Genomic DNA, 25,567 nt, shown 5'->3' with positions numbered 1-25,567 from the left:
GAATTGCAAAAGATGGGTTTTGTTCACTGAGTATTGATGCTAAGCAGACTACCTCTCAGACTGCTCCTCTTTTCCGGGATTTTTGAAGATGGGAATGCCATTTTTCCTTTTTTGGTCTTGTGATGCTTTGCTGGGCCTCTGTGACTGTGCTGAACCTTGGTGACTGTGGCCAGTATTGTCAGTGCTTTAAGAGGAGATCTTCAGATTGTTTGGGTCTGATGAAATTTGATTTACTTTTTTTGAGGAAGTATTGTTCCTTCTGTATTCAGGGCACCTGATCGCTCCATTGTTACTGTGATAGTCATGTTAATGACTGGTCATGTTTCATATTTTTTAACAAAGATGGCTCTGAAAAAGGCAGTTAGATAAAAATTGAAGGGTTGTTTTGGAGAAGACCATTAAAATGCTTTTTCCCAGACTGCAAATTAAATCTTCAAAATTTTTAGGTATAGTTACCATATGGACTCCAGAGAAAGGAAGTTACTGAAATTACCAGACCCTAATCCTTAAGGATTTCAAAGATTGTAGTTAAAACTACAGTGGGAGAGAGAGCTCAATTTTTTGTATTATTCAGATGTGTTATAAATGAAATGCAAACAGTTTAAAAGCATCCATGTTCCCATCTTGAATTTGTTGCTGTCACATAGGGGTCACTTTGTTAACCACTAATGAAATGAGTCCCCAGGTGCATGTAACAAGCTGCACACATACCCAGGTTACTGCAGCAGGTCAACTTCAGAATGCCTGTCCAGACAGTTGTGTGCTGAAATTGATGGATGAACAGGCAGATTTTTAAGTGCTTGCCCTGGATTTATGATTGTGACAGTCCCTTGTGTTGCATCTCTTTCTTCTACAGAGCATGAAGGTTGGAAGTAGCAGCTAAGTGCTTTTGACTGAGGAAAAAAGGCTGGAAATGCAAATACCTGTTCCCTGATGTTTTCTGGTGTCCAGTATGGGCTGGTTCAATATATTGTAATATACAGGACCTTTATGAAAGATCTAAGTGATTTGGGAAATTCTTTCCAATTAAGGTAGCCTCTATGTGGATTCATATGTAGAAATTGGTGTCTTTTTATTTTTTTTAATTTTTCCTATTTTCCTGATTTTAATATTGTTTGCCATTTTTACTGGGCACAGATACTAAGAAGTTACTTAGTTACCCAGATCCTTATGAAATCAACTGGATTTAGCAACATCTTCCAGCCTTTGGATTAAACCTCTAGTGTCTTCTATTCAGATTGGAATGGAGGTTTTTCCTCATCGGTCGCTTGTTTTTATTCTAATCACTAAATAGCTAAATAAATAAGTAAACAATAACTAAATACGTTTAATCCTCTAGGGAAACTGGTTTATCTTTCAGATAAAGCAGTGGAATAGTTCTTCATGCAAGAATGAAATCATTAGCTTTTGTATCATCTCCAGAGCTGAAGGCAAGTTACTATACAGGGAGAATATACATTTCTTGGGATTTCACTGGATTTGAGAGAGCTCAGGTTTCCACTCAGATTTATCAGACTTTCAGTTGTAGAGAGACTTCTTGCAATCTGTCTTGCTTAATGCCTTGTCTCTAGTGGATCTTGACCACTGTTGTAGCTGCACAGAGCGAGCCCCCATTGTAGACAGAAATGAAGGATCTTTGATGCATGAACGGGTCCTATTCATTTCCATAATGGAGTTCTAACAATAAAATCTGGCAAACATAGATTGTTTTAGCAGGAAACAGCCCTTTATTCTGGCATCTTGGCAGGGCTTGGGTAGAGTCCCACCATTCTTTTCCCCCTCTGGCCCTTGCTTCCAGTGTCTTGACTAAGCCTGTTTTTTCTCTTGAGGGACTTCTGTTTTTATTAACATATTTTGTACAGTGAGTTTAATGAAAGATGCAACTTTGGCCTTCGTGGATGCTGAAGTTTTGTGTAAATTTCTCCAGTGCATGTGCTGAACAAGCATTGTGAGGCAGTCTGTAGCAGATCACCTCTGTCTCTAGACAGGAGACTGGAGTCCTGTTTTAATGCTGTTCCATTGGCAGATAGAATTTCCATTTACTAATACAGCAAGTGCTATTCTTGACACTCAACAATTACTTTTTCCATGACACAAGTTGTGGTTTATGCTGCGACTCTAGGGTTAGATGAACAAACATTCAGTGGAATTGACTCAAATTGCAGTAGGATCAGAAGTTGAAGTGAAGAAAAACCCCAAGCATTAAGTCAGTTAAGCCACCTTAGATCATACATTTTTTGAGTTGTGCAGTGAATTGAAATTGTTTTCCTTTTGATTATTTGAGCCCTTGACTAACAGTATCATTCTTGGAGTCCCTAACTCAGACAAATCACAAAGCAGATTTTATGATTTTCTGCTGTATCAGGCAGATCTATATATCCACTGGAGAGGATTAAATATATATTTGCCCCTGGAGATAGATATCCACATTGAGAGTGCCCTGAATTTCTCACTGCATGGGAGAGGAAATAGATACATATTTGTATATATGTATACACACACAAATAGACAATGAAATATATATACTTACTTTCTCATTTCCCTCATTCTTGTGCTGAAATGTGATGATTGCTACCAGAAATTAAATGTCTGCTTTTACTTTTAGCTTCAAGTTCTTTGAATTATGCTAGGGCCTGCGTCTGCTCCTTGGAGCTGGCCAAAGCAATAGAGTGGTGAAGTTGATCCAGTTCCTTCAGTGATGTCTGCACAATAACTGAATGAAGAATAAGGGTTGTGTGAAGTTTAAAAATTGGGGTTTCCTCAGTTTTCATGGTGTTTCATGTAGCTTGTGTTATAAACTACTGCAAGGATGTTATCTTTATAACAGGCAGATAAAACCCTGCTGTGCTTCATTTGTATTTAGATGACACTTTGATAACTGTTCAGACTAGGAATTTCTTTTTGTTTAGACTACCTGTATTGTTTATGGATAAGTGGTTTGGAGCCTTACACTACAGATTAGAAGGTGAAGTAAATGCTTCTTATTGATATGTCAAAGTGTGGTAAGCCACCACTTACGTAGGTGGGTGTCAATATTTACATTCCTGTGCAGAAGGATCTTAGAGTTGGATAGTGCTAAATTTCCATTTTTGAAGCTCAGAGCTTCTGTAAGATTCTTCCAATTCCCAGAAGTATTCAGAAGCTGAAATGAGATGAAATTGTATACATTCTGCCGTCCTGACAGATGGAGCATGTGTTGTTCTGATCATCGTTGTTGTTTCTGATCACATACACTCAGTAACAATCAAATATTGTATATTGGTCTATAGTGTTGTCCTCAGAGTCTGGCTGACCTGTTAATCTCATTTGAAGGTTGTTGGACAGCATTAAAAAAGAAAATGAATTGCAGATATCTTCACAACTTCCTAGTCTCACCATCATCTTTTTCCTTTTGCCAGGTGCATAGTTCTGACTTTGAAATCTGTACATGATACTGTACATTGGGAAAGATATAGCAGCATTTCCTCATTAATAAAAGATTCCACGCTTCCTGATGATTTCACCACAGGTTCACATAGCGACTATTTTTGTCATTTGCTTTCACACTTGTGGATGTTCCAATATCCCTGTCCTTTGGCAGTGAGATTGCTAAATGGCCTGTTTTGTCTTTATCCAACAGTCAGGAGCAGTTCTTTTCAGGGATTCTGCCTTAATCCTACGTCTCATGGGCATTCACTTCTCTGCTTACCAGCATTGCTTTTTATACAAAAAACAGCAAAGAAATATGGGGAGGTACAAACTTTTGACAACAGAACCACGCTATACTGTCCTTCCTAAATATAATCTTTTTATAGCCACATCAAAGTTTCTTTCAAAGGTGGTCTTTGACTTCTTCTTGAATTGGGTTATCCATTTGCAAATATTTTTCTTGAAATCACATACTTGCCAAGATGTGGAAAGACTTTACTTAATAGGCATCCATAGGGTGCTTTCCGTTTGCATGGAAGAACAAAACAGTTTCAAACATTTCAAAGCCTCTTTGTTGCTTATGTAAAGGGAATGAGGGGTCCAGCCCTCTGAATTCCTGACCAAATCTCATTTTGCATCTCTGCTGGCAACAAATTAGCCCATGTAAGTTGTGCAGTCAAGTTCACATTCTGCTCTTCATGTACTTCCACTGGAGTGTTTTGTTGGGTGTTTTTTTAACCCTATCTACATTTTAGATATTTGCAAAGTTAAAGCAATGTCAGCATTCTGACTCCTGTTCATCAAGCATTAAGCCAGGTCACAGCAGCTAGAGGTGCTGTCACTCCCTCCAGAGGGACATTTTCACAGTTGACCATGCAACATTGTAAGTCTCCAGTATTCAGAATACTTGCCAGTACCCAAAGAAAATGGAGTATTACACATCCCTGGGATACCAACAGTAAAAACCCTTGGGCTCTTTTTACACTGATATATTCCGCAGCGTACACCCAAACTGAGAGCTGGTAATTTGCCTGGCTTCCTGTGGGCCAGTTTGAATAATACAGGTAAGTCAGCAAGAAACATCTCCTCTTTAGGACAAGCAAAGCAGTGAATGTCACACACGAACTAGGGAACTTTCATTTGATGTTGCTGGACCCAGGGGGTCCAATAAGCAAGTCACAGTTTGCTGTTACCATTCTCATCTCACTTGGCTGCATCCTCTTGTCTTGAGCACAAATGAACACTTGTGTTTGTCCCCCTCATCCATTGCTCATCTCTTGTTTGTTCTTTCTGTGGAAACAGCCCAGCCTGGTGATTTCAGGACCAGCCTGCACTGATAACAACAGTTTAAATGCAGTCTGTGAGATTATCTAGCTCCAGAAAAAGTTCTTTAAATTCCCTAGAAGTCCCAGATACAAGTGTGATTATTGTGTCTAAAATATTTAAATTCCAGTATAGACAAGGAGGACCAGCTGTAGCATTTTCTTTGTGCATGTGTGCATCATTATGGAATTTACCGATATTTCCACATTCTAAGGCCTCTCAACATCCATCAGGTGGTTTTAAAACTTTCCTATTCACCTGAGATGAATTTCATGCTGTGACCACAAGGTGAAAGTTTTTGAACAGCTGTGTTAATTTTGGCCCCATGTGAAATGAAGCCAACTTTTCCTTGCTACAGGAAATTGCCAAATAAAATAATGGAGAGGAAATGAACTACTCTTTGAGTTTCTAGGACAATATTCTGAAGAAACATGGTAATTACAAACAAAAAATATTTTTTAAAAAACATCTCTCTAGATGTAAGTCGATATTCTTTGTTTATATCCCATAGGGCAATCTTAGTAGCAAGCTGACTCCTCACTTGAAGAAAATATATAAAAAAATACAATAAAATCTCTTTCAGCTAGAGGTCAGAGAAAGAGCAAGAGCAATCAGATGTTTTAAGAGATTTGGATACTACTGTGATCAAAAGCATAAAACTGCTCTAATTTCTCTGTGAGGGAAGTATTTAGTTTTGAGGGCATTCTTTAGCCTTCTGGTTTGTTTTGCTTCAAGGTTGTGAAGGTTTTGATACTTAGAATAGTGTAATATATTAAAATCACAGAACCTTTCATATATCAAATAATCTATATTTATAATTTAGAAATATATTACATTTTTCACTGCATTTTGACAGTTCCACATGTATCTTGTAGCAAAATAAGTTTTAATTCTTCACTTGCTGCTATCACATTTATTCTGTTGAGCAATGTACATTTTTAAATGTGGGCATGTACCAGTTTACAAATGTTTAAATGTTAACTTGTATTTCCCATCTTTCAACAACATTTTATTGACTTGTATTTCCCATCTTTCAACATTTTTAGAATGGTTTTTCAAAGCTTGTCAGTGTTTAGCTGCTATCAGTGAAAAGGCCTCAATTCTTACATTTTTGTTGGATTTTCAAATGCCATGAGATCTAATCTATCTGAATAGAATTCTGATTCCTTTTCCATCCTCTTTGGTCATCTCACTTTGGCTTTAATCCTGCCTATGTCAAAATATGGGCTCAGAGGACTGGAACAGACCCTCTTTGAGGTGATCTGGTGTTTCCCCTGGCCCAAAATAAGAATTGAGTGCCCTTACATCTTTATCAACACATTTTATTTATTTATTTATTTATTTATTTATTTATTTTAATAAAGTACCTCTGTAAGCAGTCTTCTGAAATGCTTTCTGTTTCTTACTCTTGGAAGCTTTTCTTTACATCTGATCTTAATCTTTCTTACTTCACCTTAAGCTCATTGTTTAAGAGCTTTTACTTTCACAGTCATCCTTCCACTGGACTAAAAGCATTTCTGGCTTTCGTGCAGTCTTTTTTTTCAGGTCACTCATTGGATTTGGTTGAACTTCTATGGCCTCTTTCTACCACTGTTTTGAAATACAGGACCTAAACTGTCCAAGCTCTCCAGCTTGAGGGCATCCTCATCCTAAGATGAGCAAATTGTTTTCTGTCTCCTGGATTTTCATCCTATTCATATAGTCCCGTGCAATTTTTGGTATAGTTTACAAATGTGGTAGTTTTGCAACTGCATGGTATTGATTCATGCTCACCTTCTGAAATATTACAAACCCCAGACCCTGTTCTGTAGCTGTTGCCTGGACAGCTGTTCTCCTTCCTGTGTTTGTGTGGCTGAGTAGACTTTCCTGTATAAATTTGTGTACTTTTGCCTGATAAATAGCATTCTGGTTTTTCAGACCATTTCTTTGCTTTGTCAAGATTATTTTGAGCCCTTATCATCCTTTGTTTTGTCTGCAGATTTAATTAATACTCTATTTCATCATCCACATTACTAATGGAGATACAAAAATATCAAATAATACTGGACCCAGGACAAAACCCTGCAAAACTGTATTTGATATATCTTTTCCCAACCGCTGTAAGCCATCAGTAAGTGCCGTTTTCAGGATTTTTTCTCTCTCCAGTTTCACCCCCAGCATATAATATTGTGTTTGAGGTGTTATTTCTCTAGCTTATCGGAAACTGAGATAGCATTGGAACCTAATGAATATCAGGATATAACCTTTAGTACTGCTTCTCCATTCTAGCATCTCTTGTGCTATGGGAGGCTATCAGAGTTCTTGAGATGCACTAGTTCTTGAGAAATACTGCTGTCTGCTGTTATTTCTGTAATTTCTTCAAAGTTCATTATTTGTTCCCGTATTTTTCCAGGAATTGAAGTTGAGCTGACTGATACAGAGTAACTCTGAGGTCCCAGAGTGGAGCACGAGGTTGGCTGTGAGCTCCCTGGCTCAGTGCTTCCATGCCAGTGTGCTTTGTGCTAGTCCATGGGGCTGCAGCTGGGTCAGAAGGAAGCCAGACCTGATGGGTGCTTTGTGGAGCTGTTTCCAGGAGGCACCTGTGCCTAAAAACTTTGGTTGTTGCTGGTTCAGCCGCATTGTTCAATGAGCAGTAAGCTAGTTTTTATATGGATTTGTGTCTTAGGGGTTTTCTCCACAGTGTAACAAAGGTTGTCTTGCTTCTCCCTCTCCTTTTCCCTGGTGCCACCTCTTCCAAGCAATGCCTGCGGTACTGGAACTGTGAAGTTTTCAGCTTTTGAGCATTGAGTGCATCATCTGATGGATTTGGATGCAGAATGTACCAATCTGACCTTACCTTCCTTCCTTGCCTGTCTGGCTGGAAGGTTCCTGCTGATAGTTCACCAGGTTTAGCTGCTGCTGCAGCTTCATGTCAGTAAGGCACTAATTTGGTTTGTCTTTTAGCACCTTCCTTCCACTGCAGTTTTTAAAATATATTGTTATTAATTCCTTTAGCCTTTCACCTGCCCTGGGTGAAACAGACTGATACAACCTGCAGCTAATGTCTATGGTTCGATAGTTTGACTGGAGAAACTTTATTGCCCCAGCTTTAAAAAGGCAAGTAAATGGTTTGAGAATCTTTAACCAGGGTTAAGGCTGCATCGGGCAGCATTTGAGGCCATGAATTGCAGTTCTGTGCACACCTTTGAAACCCAGGTGGTGCAGAAGTAGCGCATGTTTCAGTGTGCATTGGACCTGCTCTGTAGCTGGGTTATGGCTCCGCTTTGAACAGGAGTTCTAACATGCTGATGTGATGTGCTGTCCTTCAAATTGATGTGGAGAACTGTAAGGAGCACAGCACAAAAAATAACGACTATTAGGCTGTGTGCTTGCTAAGGAAGACACTGTGGTTTAGGGTAAGACTGGTGACCTCTGTTGGCTCCGTGCAGACCCAGTGCTTGGTTCCTTCACCAGCTGTGCACAGATGTTACCACAGGTTCGTGTCCTAGGCCTCTGCAGAGAACTGGAGCCAGCTCTTCTGAGCCAGGAGGCTGCTGGCTGTCTCCAAGTCCCTAACCAGAGGTTGTATCTCCTGTTCCACTCGACACGGGAGGGAAGGGTCCACGGTTCCCTCAGGTCCAGAGGTACCTTGTGGTGTGTGGTGGCAGGAACTGTGGCAAGCTGCTGTAGATAATCCCCGTGTCTGTCAGTGCAGCTGTCATTAGCACCCCGAGTGGCACGTGGGGCTCATAAAGCAAATGAGAGAATCCATTTGCGGGATGCAGTGAGCCACATGAAAGGAGCCATTTGCTGAGTCATCTGTAACAAGGCAGCATGAGAGGGCAGCCTAACCCAGCCGCAGTCACACTGAGTTCTTTTGCTAGCCCTAGAGGGCAGAGTTAAATTTATAGGGTGGGGTTAGTATGTGCTGTAAATGTTCCTCCTTTAAATGTGTTTCTCATTTGAAATATAAATATTAAAGTCCTACTGAAGCTTAAATATGAGTGCATTTGACATTCAAGAAAGGGGTACTAGGCAGTGCTGTTTAAATCTTAATTTAGTTCAGTTTCTGGGCAATGGGTTAATCTTTTCTCCGAAGCTATTTATCTGAAAACTTGCTCTGGTATAAATATGTTTCTTTCTAATTTAATGTTAGATCTTTAGTCTCTCATTTTAAGAATTAAGCATGTTGAAATAGCATTTGTACCAGATGTATTTGACATATTGAATTATCAGATCAAAATAAACATGTTCAAAATTTTCCACAGCAAGTTTGCAGAGAAGTAATTGCATTAAAAACAATAAATGAAGCAAAGTAAGTAGTACATACACTGCTCCTAAGTTTCCCTTTTCCTTAATTTTTTTTCTTTCTCTAACATTAATACTTAAATTGTCCCAATTAGGCTTTAAAATTTATGCTTTAGCTAGTAAAATCTGACTTGTCTGGCTTTCCTTCATTTTGCTGCTTAATAACTGTCTCAAGACAGGTTTTTCTAAGCCAGTGTTAACAGACAAGCATATTATTTTAGCAACCAGAGCTTTGAAGTTGCCAAGTATTAATAAGGGAAATAGAAAAATTGTAGACAGATGCAAAAGATGCAGTAGTTGGTGACTTTTGTCAGCCAAAGAATTTCTTTTGTCTCTGAGCTTGGAGCAAGTTTTTGGTTGTGTTGTTTTGGTTTTATTTTTCTTCTCTTTTTGATCCCTGTTGAGAAGGTCTTCATGTTCAAAATTTCGAATTTTCCAATTTTTGTGTTTTATGCATGTCTGTGTTTGCTTATGCTGCTCTTTCTTCCCTTTGACTTCCACATTTTCTTTTCCTCTGGCAAATTTGAACTTTCTTCAGCTTGGGACAGCTGGGGCAAAATGAATCCCCACGAATAAAATTATAACAAGAGCAAAGTCTGTGAATGATCCTTTGCTGTTTCCTGAGTCGTTCCAGTCTCATTAATCAGCGCTGGTGCTGTGGAGGCTTGTGGTGTGTTATGTCGCCAGCACAGCAGCTTCTCCGTCCCTTTCCCCCACCCCCTGCGTGCCTACACAGTGGGGAAAACTAGAGAGGGAAGCCATCAATCTTCCCTGTCCTACATGTCAGCAGTGATTCTCCTGTCGGCTTCCTGCTCTCTCTGTCGTGCCCACCACCTGTGTTTAGAATCAGCTCTGATGCCGTGGCTCTCACTTGGCTCTTCACCTGTTCTGCCCCAACTGAATGGCTGTTAAAATAAAGCAGAGCAGCTAAATGCTATAGCATGTGAATTGTAAGCACCGCTGTGGCTTGGGGGGTGATTTCTGTTGCAGCTGCTCTTGTAATACTGTCATAATTTTCTGTAACATTGTGGGGTTTGGGTCTAAAATCTCTTGCTTTTGTTTCAGCCCAGGGCGAGCTTGTGAGTCAGGGCTTTTTTTTTATTATTATTTAGAAATTAAAATATTTGTAAGATGTATTACAGATGGAGGCATAAGCCTATCTCCTGTCTGCTCGGTTGCTGGGATAGAGTCATGAACAAAGTCCAAAGAAACTAGTTAGTCCAAAGCTTTGTCCTTACCTTCAGTCACTCCAAGGGTATAATTAGCAAAAGCCTCCTTGATTTTGAAAATGTATCTGTCTCCCCCATGACTGGGTAGATTGAGAAGCTGACAGGCACTGCCTCTGTACTTCTAGGGCAGGGTTAATGTGATCATTTTATGGTTTGTTGTGTTAAACAATAGGTCTTAACTGAACTCTAACCAGCCACACTTATATGTATACTCTTATGTAATTTTATAACATGCCTATGCCAAAATAAAAAGAGAAAACAATCCTGGGAATTGTTTGTCTACTGGCAGCTTTCTCTTACCTCCTTGAATGGGTACTACATTTCTCTGGTTATAAAACCCAAAACAGATTAAAGCATAGGCATAAGGTTTCCTTATAATTGGAGCTTGTCTGCTGTCATTTCAAGTGTGTGATGGCAATATTCACGTGGAGTTGTAAAGAAGAGAGATTCTGAAGACTTAAGTCTTGTGAATGCTTTCACTTGATTTTATTTCTGTAACTCTTTGTAAAGGAGGAACTGTTTTATGACCGATTTTACTATATATATGAGAAGCAGTTTTCTCTTGACTGTACCAGGCAAATACATGTATTCAGCAGGTAAGTTCTTGTGTTCAGCATTCACAGAATTCATAAAGCTAAACATCCAGATAATCAAGGATGTAACCAGGATACCAAGAATTGTCTGTAACACGGGATGCTTGGATCTGCACGGATCTTTTCCTTTATCAGCTATGGTGTGTCTTCCAGTTCTGGCACATCTATCTCATGAAGGGGAATGATTGTGTTTTTGACTGCTGAATTGAGGCCTTGACAGTAGTAGCTCTCCTTCCTACCAATATGGCATACAGAGAAAAGCTCTGCTTTGGTCCAAGAGAGCAGCATTGAATTTTTGGAAGCTGTCATCTTTCGTCTTCTGCATTGAAAATGGATATGGCCGCGCTGCAGGATGGCGGGACCAGACCAGCCATCCTAGTCTGGGATAAGAATATAATACTTATTCCTGATTGAGAGCATTTAGATGCTGATACTTTTTCAGTATAAGGAGTGGCAGTTGTTTATCTCATCATGAAAGGGAGGTTAGGTAAGAGAGCACCTGAACCTTAATGGGTTTGGGGCCAAGCTTCATTTGGTAATGCAGCTGAGAAGTGCACTGTGGTGGTTAGAATTGCCGTGCAGTGGTCTTGTAGAGAGAAAACAAATAGTCAATGCTAAGTCATCTGTCAGCTACTGCTCTCTTAACAGGAGTGAGGATGCAGCACCACTGGTGTAGGTGCACACACCACACAGAGTTAAACATACGAGCAGCAGGCTCACACTGTGCTTACTACAGATGTCTGAATGAGTGAGTGCCTGTGGGCTGGAGCTGCATGTCTTGTGGCTTTCACTCTGCTCCACTGGGAAGTCTTCACTCCTTTTGTTTTTATCCTTTTCCAACTCCAGTACTTTGGTGCATACAGCTCCCATCCCCTGACCTAACAGCTCCATTGAAGTGCATTCCAGCCCCATGATTTCATGGTACCAGGCAGAAGTCCCCTGCCACGCTGCTATGCTGCCCGCTGCTTCTCACAGAGTGAACAAACAGGGAACATAAACTCTCTCCAAAGGAGCAATGTTCTCTGTATATTTTTAGTGCAAGAAATCCAAGATTCATTTGAGGGTGTTTTGTGTGGGCTTTTTTTAATATAGACTTCTGCTAACACAATGGAATATTTCATGCGGCCCTATTTGCTGTAACTTCTCGTACTTTATGTTGTTAGATGGAATCAAAGGAGTTAAAGATGAAAGACTTCTAGTCAACTGGTCCCTCAGCTGGGAGCCAGTATGGGTTTGTTCTTTGTAATGGATTTGCTAATGCTTTACTCAGGTTCAGCCTAGCTCAGTTTTCATGATTGGATTTACTTATTTCTGTGAATTCTGTACTTCAGGTTAAGTAATTGCCAAGCTTAGACTGAATATAATACTGCTACTGTTTGTTTCTGATGTTTCAGTTACTATTTATTGCCCTTACACTGAACAAACCTTTTGTAAGCATTTGTTTACCATTCGAACATACAAAGCACCATTAAAGATGTCATGCTTGCCTTCACAGGTATTCTCTTTAATGAATAGAGAACTTGGTTCTTTCTTTATGTGAAACTGTGTCCATTTTACATTGTACATCGTGTGTTTTCAACATGTGGTGTGTCACCAGATGCTAACTTATGTAGTATTACAACAAACCTACCTTTCATTAGCTCATTGTTAGCCTTTGAATATTTGGAGTTAGTATGGTATTTGAACATACGGTTTATGCTGAGACACTGATGTCTTGTATTTTCTTGGTGAAAGACATTCTCAAACTGCCTATTTAAATGTCACTATTGCATTTTTATGTATTGAGTGTATTACACTCACATTAAGGGACACAATTTTGCCAATACATCCAATATGTTCATGGTGACATAATCTACAAACTGGACAGTGATCCGAGAAGTTGAAAATGCAGATAATGAACATGTTATGGGAAACATATGAAGCAAAGACTGCGGCTGCAAGGGAATGGAGTCTGCCTGACTTGGGTGCTGACAAAGTTTCTAGACAGAACTGTTCTCCACAGGCTCAGGGTGTCAGCACTTTTTGGGTCAGGGTATTGGCACATGAGCTGATCTGTGCTGACTGCACAGAAATTCCTGCTTTCTGGTATAACACACAGTTACCCCAGGGAGTAGAGCTGCTCCTGCACTGAAGCAGCACCAGCTTCAGGGTCCCAGGGAAAAGAAGCTGTAACATTAGGAGGCATTTCAGGTGATGCTGTCTTTTACTAGACTGAAGTTGGAAGATGTGCAAGTTTCTGCACTATGCTTTAACTTGGTCATCCTAACATACTTTACTTGATGCAGGTCCATAGTAGATTTCTGGCACCTGATGAAGTTTCTTAGCTTTTGTAACTGTGCAGGTGGAAAACATACTTTATATAAAGTCATTGGAGTCAAGGCAGTAATAGCTTAATTAGTAATAATAGTAATAACCTTAACATGGCATTCTCTGTGCCTTGTTATTGTCTTTGTAGTAATAATGGTAATAATGGTACAGTAAGAGCTGTATATCAAGAGCTGTATGTAAGAGCTCTTTGGGGAAGCAAGGGGTATAAAGCACAAGTGGAGGAAGAAAAGAACACAGGAGGGATGAAATTGGTAAGGAAATGGAGAGTAGGGCTGTAAGAAGTATGGCCTTTTAAGAAGAGCATTGTTAAACAGGCGTATAAATGGGCACTAGAAAGCAAGCAGTACTGTGGGGAGAAGTAATTGTGGGAAGGAGCATCAAGATTTGAACTTAGTGAAGGATGACATGGACATGAGAAGATGTTATGTGCTCTGACAAACAACAGCTGTTGACAGCTGTTCTGGGATCCTCTTAGGGGTAGAACACCATGTTAGTGGGCAACTATTTTCTTCCTGACTTCTTATTGTCTTGGTTAAGGAACATAGGAATCAAAAGACAGATCTTATGGCTGTAAAGTACCTGTTGCATTGCCTAGCAACTGCTCTAGGCCTGTAGGAATAAAAGTACAGCTCTGAAGTCTAGTGAATCCCAAGTTTCTGTAAGACTCCATCTAGTTTATATGTGTTGGAATGTTGAATGCCTCCTTCTGTAGGAGAGCACCTGGCCCTTCTCAGTGTTAACACGAAGCTGACTGCAGTCCTAGGCCAGGTAGTAGCTTAGTGGGAGGTGAGTGGATTGTGTGAGTGGTGAGAAATGCTCTGATGTAGTTTCCTAGGAAATAAGGAATCAAATGCCAAGTGAGAGATGAGTATCATAACTCCATTTTTGTGTAATGGATAAAAGAGGCGCATGGGTGGTCAAGGACTGGAGCACAAGGACTGGAAGCGGGAATTACTGTTGGAAGAAGGGGTGTGCTTTTCATTGCTTCAGGTGACTACCTTGAGGCTCCTGTGCTGGAGGTTCTCCAAGAGTACTTAGAAACTGACTCAAGAATGTAGTAGAAGTCAAGAAGATATTTGGGATGGGGTGAAGGGGCTGCCATCAAGACTTACATGTGTAGGCATTTATGTGAGCGGGAGAAATTAGCATGGCAGCTGGCCCAAAGCTGCTCTTGTCTGTCAGCACAAACACTTAAACATTGGGTAAGAAAATTGTCTTGAGCTGAAAAACAGCCTTACTTAAAAGCAGAGGATTTTTCAGCAAATTTTGAAAGAAATAGTCTAGGCTTTTCTAAACTACAGATCATGCTTAAAAATAAAAAAGTCCTATTCCACTTGGAAACACTTTCTCATTATTTTTTCTTAAGTCTGAGTCAAAATTAATTAAGTCAATTTGAAGTCCTTTTAAATAGTTAAAAATAATGGTACTTGGCCTTGACTTTTACTGCTATTTTGTGTGCTTTAATAGTTGTATGACTTTTTTTTCTCCCACACACATTTGTAAGAGATTCACAGAAAAGAAAACAGACTACATCAGTAAATAAATTCTTCCTGCTAAGTTATAGATGTTGCTCATAAAAGTTAGCAGGAAAAAAATCATGCAGCCACAGGCATAATGAAGTTGATGATCCTGCCACACAACTGAGTCTGAGGATTTGTATTGTACAGCTTGCTGAAGGGGGGGGGGGGACCCTCATTTATAAGTTGAGCAATCTTGCATGCTCTTACAGCTTGGCATGTAACAAGCATTTTCACATAAAACATTGCTGAGCTACTTCTGAATATGGTGGAATTCTTTGGGAAGGTCGGGGAGGTAATTGATCATATGCTGACAGCTTGGGGCTCTGAGAAAATGGTCAGATGGAGGGCTGGGATGCAGGAAAACAAACTTTCTAAGATGGTAACTGTCAGTTAGCCAAGCTATACATGTTTCAAGCTTTTTAATCTTTGCTCACAACCTCTGCTTCTCAGTCTTTTTTTGTTTTTGCTGTTTCTCTGTGAACTCATTTCCAGTGTTGACATTTTACTGGTCCTGATGCATAGACAGTATTCCAGGTATGATCTTGAGCTATAGTTGTATTTCTTTGTAGAGCTCTTGCAGAAATTCTATTGCTGCCAAAATGGGTAGTTTGAGAACTTTGATGATCTCTTTCAATATTCTTTGACCTTTGGGTCAAGAAGTAGGTTTCTTTCAGGAACTGCTCAAAATGTTCTTTGCAGCTAGAAAAATAAGACTTCAATGTTCATGGGAGTTAAGATGGCAATCTACTGCGACATTGCATGAGTTTACAACAAAAACGTTTGAATTTCTCTACACTGTGACCCTAAGTTTCTATATCAGAGTGGATATAGAAACCAACATGTGGATATAGAAACTAAAGAGAAACATACGGCTTTGTTGCAAAAGAAGATGAAGGAATCTACCACTTGGTTTCTGAGACCAACTTTTCACCAATCTTATTTACAGCTGTCTTTTTTTCCATATGCAGTCTGACAGCTTAAAATTATGGTAGTTGTCAGTCTCTCTGCTGTAAGATAGAGTATTTTAACTGACTTACTGTAATTATCAGTTGTGAGGTCATTTATACATTAATGCACTGACAGGAGGGGAGAAGAGACAGGCATAAATGAGGCTTTTTTAAATTACTTTAAAATACAAAAGAATATGTAAGAAAGAAAAGTGTGTGTTAATTTTGCCAATGCTTTGTCACAGAATAGGCGTGTGGATCGAATTTTCTCTGGTATCCAGCCAACTGGGACCCCTCATCTGGGTAACTACCTTGGAGCCATTCAGAACTGGGTGAATCTTCAGGAAAAGTGCAGCTCAGTGCTCTACAGCATTATGGACATGCACTCTCTCACCATGCCCAAGGAGCCAGCTGTCCTGCGCCAGAACATCCTGGACACCACTGCTGCCATCCTTGCCTGTGGGATTGACCCAAAGAAGTGTTTTCTGTTCCGGCAGTCGCTGGTGAGTGTTCCTGTTATGTTAGATTTTTTTCTGATTAAGAGGCTTTCCACACATCTTCATGAACAAGTGTAACGTTACCAAAGTCCTTTATCATCTTTGTGTTGGTGGTCCTAGAAAATGTTAGCAGTGTTGGATTTTGAACTTATCCCTTGCCGTGGTTTTGAAGTTTTGAAGGCTGAAACCATGACTGAGATGCCCATTTAGGGATAAGTACATTGTGAATTTCTGAAGCAGAGCTAGGAGTTTGTGCAAGTTATGAGTAAAATACTTCAAAAACCTCTTAGGAGACCACTAATTTATCTCTGTAAGTCTCACTTTAGTCACAAAAGGTTAACTCATAAATGTGGCCAGTGTAACCATAAAGGTAAGGAAAACATGTTTCTATGGTTTTGTATCAGCTCTTGCCACTTATTGTTCCAGCTGCACAGTAATCAAAAATAACAGGTGATTCATGGTAAGTTTTGTTTCAGTTCCACCATCATCATCAGTGGTTGATGTTCTTCTCTGGGACTTTTTTCCCCCTTCTTTGTTATAATCTCCTTTTCATATGCATGTTTTTTCATCTGATCTGCTTATTCATATGTAAACCATGTGCTTTTCTTGACCACCCCAAGGGGTACTGGCTTACCTTCCCACTTGGCATATAGCTATCACATGTTATATTTTCCTGGAAACAAACAACTTAGTTTCTTGCTCAATTAACTTTCTGTTACTGACTCTAAACTGGCAAACTTCTGAAATTTCTGGCAAATTTCCCACCGAGACAGATGTGTCATAGCGTCTGCTCTTGTGAAGACACCCGTCAGTGGGTGTCCACTCTGCAACAGAACTGCACAGGTGATGTGCACACAGGGTCTGAATTTTATCAGTGCAAGATGAAATGGCATTGCATTCTCCTTTTCTACACGATTCTTTACAGGCAGAGTTTCCAGGGGTTGTTAAACTGCAAATGGCAATCATAGTTCTATATCCCTGGTGAATAATGAATTGATGAAGACAGATATACTTCCTGCTTCACTTTTCCTCTGTATTAAAAAACCAGTCCAAATAGATGAGCTCAGAATTCTAGTGGAAGTATGTTTAAATAAATTTATCCCTTTTCTTTTTCAAATCTGTTTATCATTTTAAATATGTTACCAGCTTGGGTTTTAATTTTGCTCTACTCTGACTTGTCAGCCTCAAAATGATGAAGTCATTAACTGGAATAATCACAAGGTGAGTTACAAGCCAATGATGCAGTAGCAGCCAGTCTGGAGGGGGTTTTTTTTCTTGTTTTCAAGCAACTGAACAATTCAATTAGTTACAAGATAGGATCAGTGACTAGATACACAGAGAGGGCTCTTCAGCATGAAGGAAAAATGCTTTGCAGGTTATGGTTAGAGAGGAATAAAGTGAAGGTTTATAAAATTGCAAGTGAAATGGAGAAATTGTTTTATCCGCTGAAGAATGTGAATTGTTAAGTATCAAAACAAGTTAACACCTGGAAGATTCAGCACAAAGCAAAACAATGCTGCATTTCACAAAATCCACAGTTGGGCTACAGAACCCCTTGACACGGGATACAGTGCATGCTGAAATTCATATGAATTCAGAAAAGGACTTGACAAATTAATCTGAAAAATTGCTTTGGGACTGTTGCACCTCTGCAGGAAGTGGTGAAACCACAGATGGGAGAGTGTCCATGCTTTCTGCACTTATGTTCTTGGTTTTTTGTTGGTTGCTGTCAGAGATGGATATTTGATCTGGTCCAGTGTTGCTTTTCTTGCGTTCCTACTGGTCTGAAAGCTAAACTAGTGCTGTTCCAGGTCTTGCTAAAACCAACACTCAGGCTTCCCTTGAAGCCAGCAGATTATCGGTGAGGATCTTACATTGCACTCAACCACAGAAAGTATGTTGTATCTTTCACAATATAATAATGCAGAGATTGAATCTTTGACACCCCAAAGAGAAAGTGTCAGGAAGTGATGTCTCTGTGTGCAGTGCTTCTACAGTACAAATACAGTCAATAACCAATGAAAACCTAAGATAGCTATACTTGAACATGTTCAGCTTTATCAAATGAAAGTTTCCACTAAATATAATTCTGATTTTCCTTATGGTGGTTAGGCTGGCCTCCGTTAAATAGGCTGCCTTTTACCTTAATTTTTCTGTGTGTCCTTATCTGTCCAGATCTAATGGTCATTGTTCTTATTAAATCTAAACCATTAGATTAAATGTTTGAGCCATCTGAGTCTGACATCTTGAATGTTATTCCTACCAATACTTATCACACGAGTACCAATACAACTTTCAGAAGTGGCTGACTCTAGCATGTTTCTGAAAGCTCATTGTCACAGTGCAATCAGAACTACTTCAGTTGTTTGTGAATATAGACTGTTTCAGCACTGGTTCAGGCTGAAGTGGTTTGTCAGCTTCCCCAAACCAAGTGTGTTCAAGCTGTATGAAGTGGTCAGGTATACCCAGAGATGCACTGTGATCTGTTACATTTACCCAGGCAGCACCAGATGTTTCTCTGGAAGCAATTAAAAGGAGTATCTGTGTGTAGCTCTTGATGTGAGGAAAGGAGACAGGAACCTTGCTAATGTGATTATTGTTTTAGTATGATAATGAAATAGTACGTTATGGAATGTCATAATATCGAGATGATTGTTCCTAAAAATGAAGGTGTAAGATGGATTGCAGCTATTGCTAATCAAGAAAGTTTATTGCTTGATTTTGATTGGAAATTTCTCAGATTTAAAAAAAAGAGAAGCTGGCTTCCTTTTCAGCCACTGTAGCAGTCTCCAAGGGTGGTCTAAAAACGCCCCACTTTTGCTTACAAACATTTGTCTGAGGTGTAAAGCAAAGTGACTAAAACTGATTGTATACTGTAATAGGGTGTGTACTTCCAGAGGTCAGCAAGAAAGCAGTGAAAATCAAGCCACAAAGAGAGAACTGGATTAGGTATTTAGTTATGGACAGAGTAGGTTTTTTTAATACCAGATCAAATTGCTAAATGAGAGAATTCTCAGTAACTTAGCATGGTGTAATTATTGTTGTATTTTGAGCCTTACCTAGAAAATTACCAAATCTGTAGATCACAGAAATTTTTCTTTAATTACTCCTGAATGACATTTCTGTTCATTTTTTTAAACAAACATCATGCAACAAAATTGTGATCTAAGAACTTTTAGTTTTAATCACCAAAACCCACCACAACTAATGACTTTTTTTGTACCCTGATTCTGTAGCAGTAAAGGCAGAATGAAATTCTTGCACTACGGAAGTATGCTAATAATGGTAAGCTCCACTAAGGGAATTGCTCATGCAGTCATTAATGTAAATGCTGTTGTGTCCTCTCACTTTCTCTGGATTACACTGGGCAAGACTGGTCTAGAATTGCTGAAAAGGGGATTTTTTTTTTGTTCTTCGTTTGTTTGTTTGGCTTATTCTTTCTGTATTTTGCTGCTTGTGTTGCTTCTCTGGAATATGTTTGCCATATGTGAAAAAAATAATGCTACTTGGTTTCTCAAAAGGCCTTTTGGTAAGGGTTTTACTTACTCTACTTGCTTAGGTGTTTTTCAAATCTCTAATCCAGAGATATCTGAAATACCTGCTTCCAGAATTTGCACACACTTTATCATTCTTTTCAATACAAGGAAGAGGCAAAAGGCTGAGCAATATTAATCACAGAGTGACTGCTGGGAGAAAGTGTGGTGAGAACAGATACCGCTCATGCTTATACTAGATCCAAAAGGTGCTGCTGTGATAAGGATACAGGTGAAGTTGACTTGGAATCCCAGAACAGATTTCAGTGATGTCCTTGCCTTTCAACTAAAATTAAGTAAAAGTGATAAATTTTGCATTGGCAATGTTTTATTGTATTGTTTAGAGAGCATATGGCCTGTGTTCTTATGTACTGGATATACAGCTAAATTACTTATAAATGGAAAGTGCTAGTTGGATGAAAATTAGTTTTGTATGCTTCAGAATTTGCCATTTATAGGTTATATTGTTTTATAACATGTACAAACAGTAAGTTAATGGCTGGCTGTATATATTGCAGTTCAACAAATACTTCCCACACTTACATTGCCATATAAAAACTTGAATTCCAACTTAGGGAAGTAGTGGCTGCAAAGAACAAGTGATGATAACTTGAAAATATTTAGAAGCAAGAGGGATGATGATGAATAATTAGGGTAGTGTTTGGAACCACATTGTCTGTGAAGGGTTATAAACAAGCACATTTAATTACAGTATCTGGGAAAACAATTGTGGTATATGTTGGACAGTAAAATGACCTCCCAGTGAGAGAAGCTCTTTCATTACAGCTTGTTTAATTGTATTTTCTCAAGTCGGAAGTTATAGAAAAGTGACAATTTTAGTAAGAATAAAAATAAAGATAAATGCAAATTTCAAAATTGTGCATTTCAAATAGTGCCTTTTTATTTGGAGTACAGCTGCAAGATGTATGAAACCCTCTTGGAGAAAATTATGTCAAGATATGCTTTAAGTGGCTGCCTTTCCCTACTGGGCATAAAAAAGAAGCAATGGAATAATGACTTATACAACGTATCATGAGAGTATTAGAAGAAACAGAAAATATATTCCTTAAATTGTACCATAACTGATAAAAGCGGTAACAGTCATCTTTCATAAAACTTAGATCTTTTATTAAAACCAAAAAGGACTATGGGGGGGTAAATAAGGGAGACAGTATGCAATCTGCACACATGGTGAACTTACGTGGTATAACCCATTTTCTCTAATTTGTGGTGGGTACACTACACACTTCAGTTCTTACCCATAACCATCTTGTATCTCATCTGCTTCACAGTCAAAACAATATTAGAAACTGATTTTGCTTTTATGTGGTCTCAGACTGTTCTTCCTGTCCACCTATCTATTGTAGTAGACACATGCTGAATGTCCCAAGAGAGACTAAAATTCCATTAGAGTTGGTTCAGCCGACAGTGGTTGATACGCTGCATGAATGCTTCTCTGAGGAGTCCTGTGAGTTTCTGGACAGCATAATGTTCAGTTTCTGGGCGGAAAATTGCAGTTTTCATCCTTCTGGATAGGGTGATTTATTTGCTGAGTATAATCAGCTGCAGTATTCTTGCAGTGTGCAAGCAAATTGAAGCAGTAACTCTGGGAGGTGGGAATTTGCAAATTTGTCTTAGCCTTAACTCCAAAAGCCAAAATACAACAATATAAATGTGTGCACTGTTTCACTGCTGTTATTTTCCAGAAGTATCCATCTGCTTTGTTTTGTGGGCAGAGTTTGAATAGATTCGCGCTACCCCTTGTCCAATTTTCAGAGGGGCTGAAAAGCTTCCATTCCATCATAGCTTATAAATTCATTAAAGTACATTAATTTAGCACAGTCCATTGAAAACTTCCTGTCATAAGAGGAAGTATGTGACTGTTTAATTTAGAAAATTATTCTGCTTCTCTCATTCCTCTGTTTTCTCTCTCATGGACTGGACTAGACATAACTAGAGCTCAATGGGAAGGAAAGTCATGGTTCACTAGGATTTTTTTTTTCTGCCTTAATTACCTTGTTCATCTCATACTATTATGTAGCTGTTATACTTTCCTCTCTTCACCAGTCTTCTGGACACACCAAACTAATTATTCAAACAGTATTGTGGGTTCTACTAGGAGAGTGTTTCTGAAAATATGTTAATTTCATAAGGAATAAAGGAGAGAAAAGGATGCTTCGGCCAATTTACTGTGGTCTGTTGGGGTTTATAACCAGTAAAACTTGATTCCAGTAGGAATATTCTTGATCAGGTTCTTCAGAAAGGAGAGACAGATCTTATTTCTGTAAGTTTTAGCCTAATATAAGTAAGTGACAAAATTGTTCCAAGGTAAAGGTAGATACTGACAGATTTACCGACAATAACTAGATAACCACCCCCCCCCAATTCAATACATTGCTTAACATGCTCTTTAAATCTGATATTGCCTTTGTAACCATAAATTTATTCTATCCTATGAATTATTTCTTTGAATAGGAATTTGAGATACTGTGTCAAATTTTCTGTCATAAGAGTACCTGCACTGTGTGCATTTGATTCAAGAGCAGTCTATTTTCTTTTGGTCTTGTTTATGGCCATTTTTTTCTTTAGCTGTATAATATAGAGATACATCACTAAGTATCTTGGAACATATTGCTTGCAACCTTAGGCATTAATAAAACCTTACATCTTATTCAAGAAAAATGTGAGCATAATTTGCTTTAGAAAAGGCCTCTTGAATTTTGCAGAAGCTCTAACTGGTACTTCTAGTAGAGACAGAAATCCTTAAAAAAGGTTTAATTTCTTTTAAAATGTAGGACTCTTTCCCTTCTCTGTTTCAATTTCTTTTAGTACGCAGCTATCCAAGTTACCTCCTCAGACCTATTTGTTTGTACTTTACACTGTCAAAATTAAATCCTTGAAATTTACTGCCCTATTAAATAGAGCCCTTAATGAGGTTACACTGCTGAGGGGAAGCTGCAAATTTTCAGTGCCTTACAGAGAAGGGCTATAGGTTGCAACTTGAGGAATTCCATCTTGAAAATAAAACACTGCATCTCTTTTTGCAGAAAGCCACTTCAGCTGCCAACGCACAACTTTGAATTATATCACTCAGAAAAGTGAGGCCCAGTGTTGCTGATTGGCCTGCTTTCAGACCTGCTTCCAGTATTCATGCCTCTCCCACTGTTGTTCTTGAGTCTCGTGGCTTGCTGTCCTCCTCAGCTGTATGTCTCATAAAAAGTCACCTAGAATTATTTGGACTAAAAGTAGCTACTGGTTTTCCAATATATCATTGGCTGTGGCCAGGGAATATCAGCAATAATTTGGTAAGGAACAGCTAGGGTCAAGGACAAAAAACCAGATCTGCAGGAAGAAGCCCTGAGATTGTACTTCAGCATACAATGCTCCAGAGATAATTGAAGTATAAAGTGTGATCTGAGTTTAATAACTTCAAATGGCTGCACAAGTAAATAATTAAGAAGCTTTTTGTCTTTAAAAAGGGAGGAGCAGGGCACTCAGGTGAAGAAACAGAAATGTTTGTGCCTTTCAGATAACTGCTCATTATCATTTGGAAGTGGTCACCTCTGTTAAATAAATGTGCTTTAAAAAAATAAATGGAATCTGGCTATGCACCCTTGGCCTTGTCAGCCCACAAGAAAGGAATGTAAGTAGTTCGCTCTGGAAATAATTCTTTGATTACTGATTAGTAAGCCAGGTTGTGGGGGATGCATAATGCAATGGAGATTGAGGGAGGAAATGTGTCCCTGGTAATAGCACAGAGATGACCATCTCGACCCTTTGAGAAATGCTGATGGTTTTTACAGACTTGTATGAGATTAAGTAAGAAAACTGTGTTAAAATGAGCAAGAACACAGAGCAGGAAAAAAGAGAAAAACTTGATGTATTTACTGAGAAGAGCAAAGGGTATGATTTCGGCTGTCTAAAAAAGGGAGATCACTATATGGATCTGGTTAAGGTTTCTTGGAAAATTTTTAATGGGAAATAGTTGACTTTGTAAAGGGAAACAATAAATAGAGCACTAAGACTGTTATTCCTGGAAATATTTTCAGCAAGGCTGCAAGAAATATTTCCCAAGAAAATAATGTTTATATTAAAAACAGGCTATTATATTTTTTTCAGGACACAAAAGTTGATCTGAAGGATTTAATTGTTGATTTTCAGAATTACCAGTGATTGTCACATTTGTGGAGTTTGGTTTGAGATGCAGTTCAGGAACTGTCACTGATTGTGGGTTTTGTTCATTGGAGATGTAATTCTGGTTTTCTACCATTTGTACTATTTTTATACTGACGTATTTGGGGGAGAGGGCACTGCTGAGAAAATTATGTCTTCATTGAAAAAGAGTCAAGTTTATTATTATCTGTTCTCTTTTGAGAAAGTGGGCAATTCCTGCAGTACATCATAGCTCTGGAGAGTAGTTTGTTGTCAGATTTTAAAATACAAAACGAATTGAGTTCTTTACTGGTTAAAGTATACACAGAATAGCCTGAATTAATTGGAACTCTTTATATTTTTATTTCTTGAAATCCTAGTTAGATTTATTGGATAACCTCCTTTAAAAAAAAATTTAAAAAATAAATTCAAAAAGCAAGCAGAATATTTCTCTAACAGTCTTACTCTTTTTAATGAAAATTGTGTGAAAAGTGATGCTTCTTTGAAAAAGGCACAATAAACGCTACCAAACACAATAGGAAGCTGAAAATTGTTTTGCAGATTTATGCAAATATGAGATGTCTCTTCTCTGTTTCCTTCCGTTTCATTGTTGAAAGCCACACAGGCTGTAACGCTCACTTTTTTTTTTTAATAGCTCAGTCAGCAGTCATGTTCCTCAGGGATTCTTGCTGGGAGCAGTTCTGGTCAACATATTCCTTCATGACCTGAAGAAGGTGGTGAAGAGAAGTTCATGGGCAATGCTAAGTCCTTATGGGTAGCCAAATGCTATGCCACAGAAAGGAATTCCCAAAGAACTCATAAAACAGAGTGGGCAGGCAAATAAGGGGTAGAAGAGCTTTAAATACTTCAAAACATCTAGGTAAAAGCAATCTAAACCTTCACACAGTATTGAGCTGAGTCACAACACAGGATAAAAGTCCTGGAGTCATCATTGGCAGCTCTCTGAAATCATTGGCTCAGCACAAGCAATTTTCAAAAAAGCCAGTAATATGTCATCATCACCAGGAAGGGTATTGTGAATAAGACAGAGATTATGTTTTGTCGCCATACAAAACCTTAGTGTGCCCATTTTTTGAATATTGGGTAAAGTTTTAGTGTCTACATCTCCAGAAGGAAGTAATGAATTAGATATGATACAAAGAAGAGGAATTCATGCAGCAGAGGATAGAATAGCTGCCTTAAGAAGGAAAAATTCAGAAGTCAGGGTTGCTTCAGTTTGAAGAGGAGAAGGCTGAGGTATATATGCAATCGAAGTTTACAGAATCAGAAAACCACTAAATAATCCAAATGTGGAATTGCTCACCAAATTGTGCAATATAAGAAACAGGTGGTATTCAAAAGTAGTAAACAAACATGGATACATTAGTGACTAAATTAAGGTATTTCTTTAAGCATCAGGTTTAAGCCTCTGGAGCTTGCTACTGCCTGTGGTTGTGAAGTGGGAGGTATCAGGTGGTTCAGAAAGGGATTAGACACATTCCTGGGGAACCTGGGTATGTTAGCAGGACTGGGCCAGGGATAATACCTTCTGATATTTCCTAGTCTGAAAATTATGGATGCTGGAGGACTATGAGGGGAAGATACTGTAGGAAGCAGTAGGCTCATGTGTTTGGCCCAGTTGCTGCTCCCAAAAACACGAGGCATGCATTGCCTTTCTTGTGATCCCGTATAGTTTTATTTCTTACATTGTTGTGTTTTGGTTATTTAATGAAGACATTTGCTTGCAGTT

General features: G+C 38.8%; 1 protein-coding gene across 2 annotated transcripts in view; it reads left to right on the top strand.

Moving 5' to 3' along the window:
• Window positions 1–25,567, top strand: part of WARS2 (tryptophanyl tRNA synthetase 2, mitochondrial) — a 45,267-nt gene that overhangs the window by 4,336 nt on the left and 15,364 nt on the right. For both annotated transcript variants that reach the window (XM_032098676.1, XM_032098677.1), the window contains exon 2: window positions 15,881–16,138. In XM_032098676.1, coding sequence (XP_031954567.1) covers window positions 15,881–16,138 — 258 coding nt within the window. The remainder of the gene's footprint in view (window positions 1–15,880; window positions 16,139–25,567) is intronic.

This window comes from Corvus moneduloides, chromosome 2, assembly GCF_009650955.1.
Source record: "Corvus moneduloides isolate bCorMon1 chromosome 2, bCorMon1.pri, whole genome shotgun sequence".
Classification (NCBI taxonomy): Eukaryota; Metazoa; Chordata; class Aves; order Passeriformes; family Corvidae; genus Corvus; species Corvus moneduloides.
This window is presented reverse-complemented; position numbering and strand designations above follow the sequence as displayed.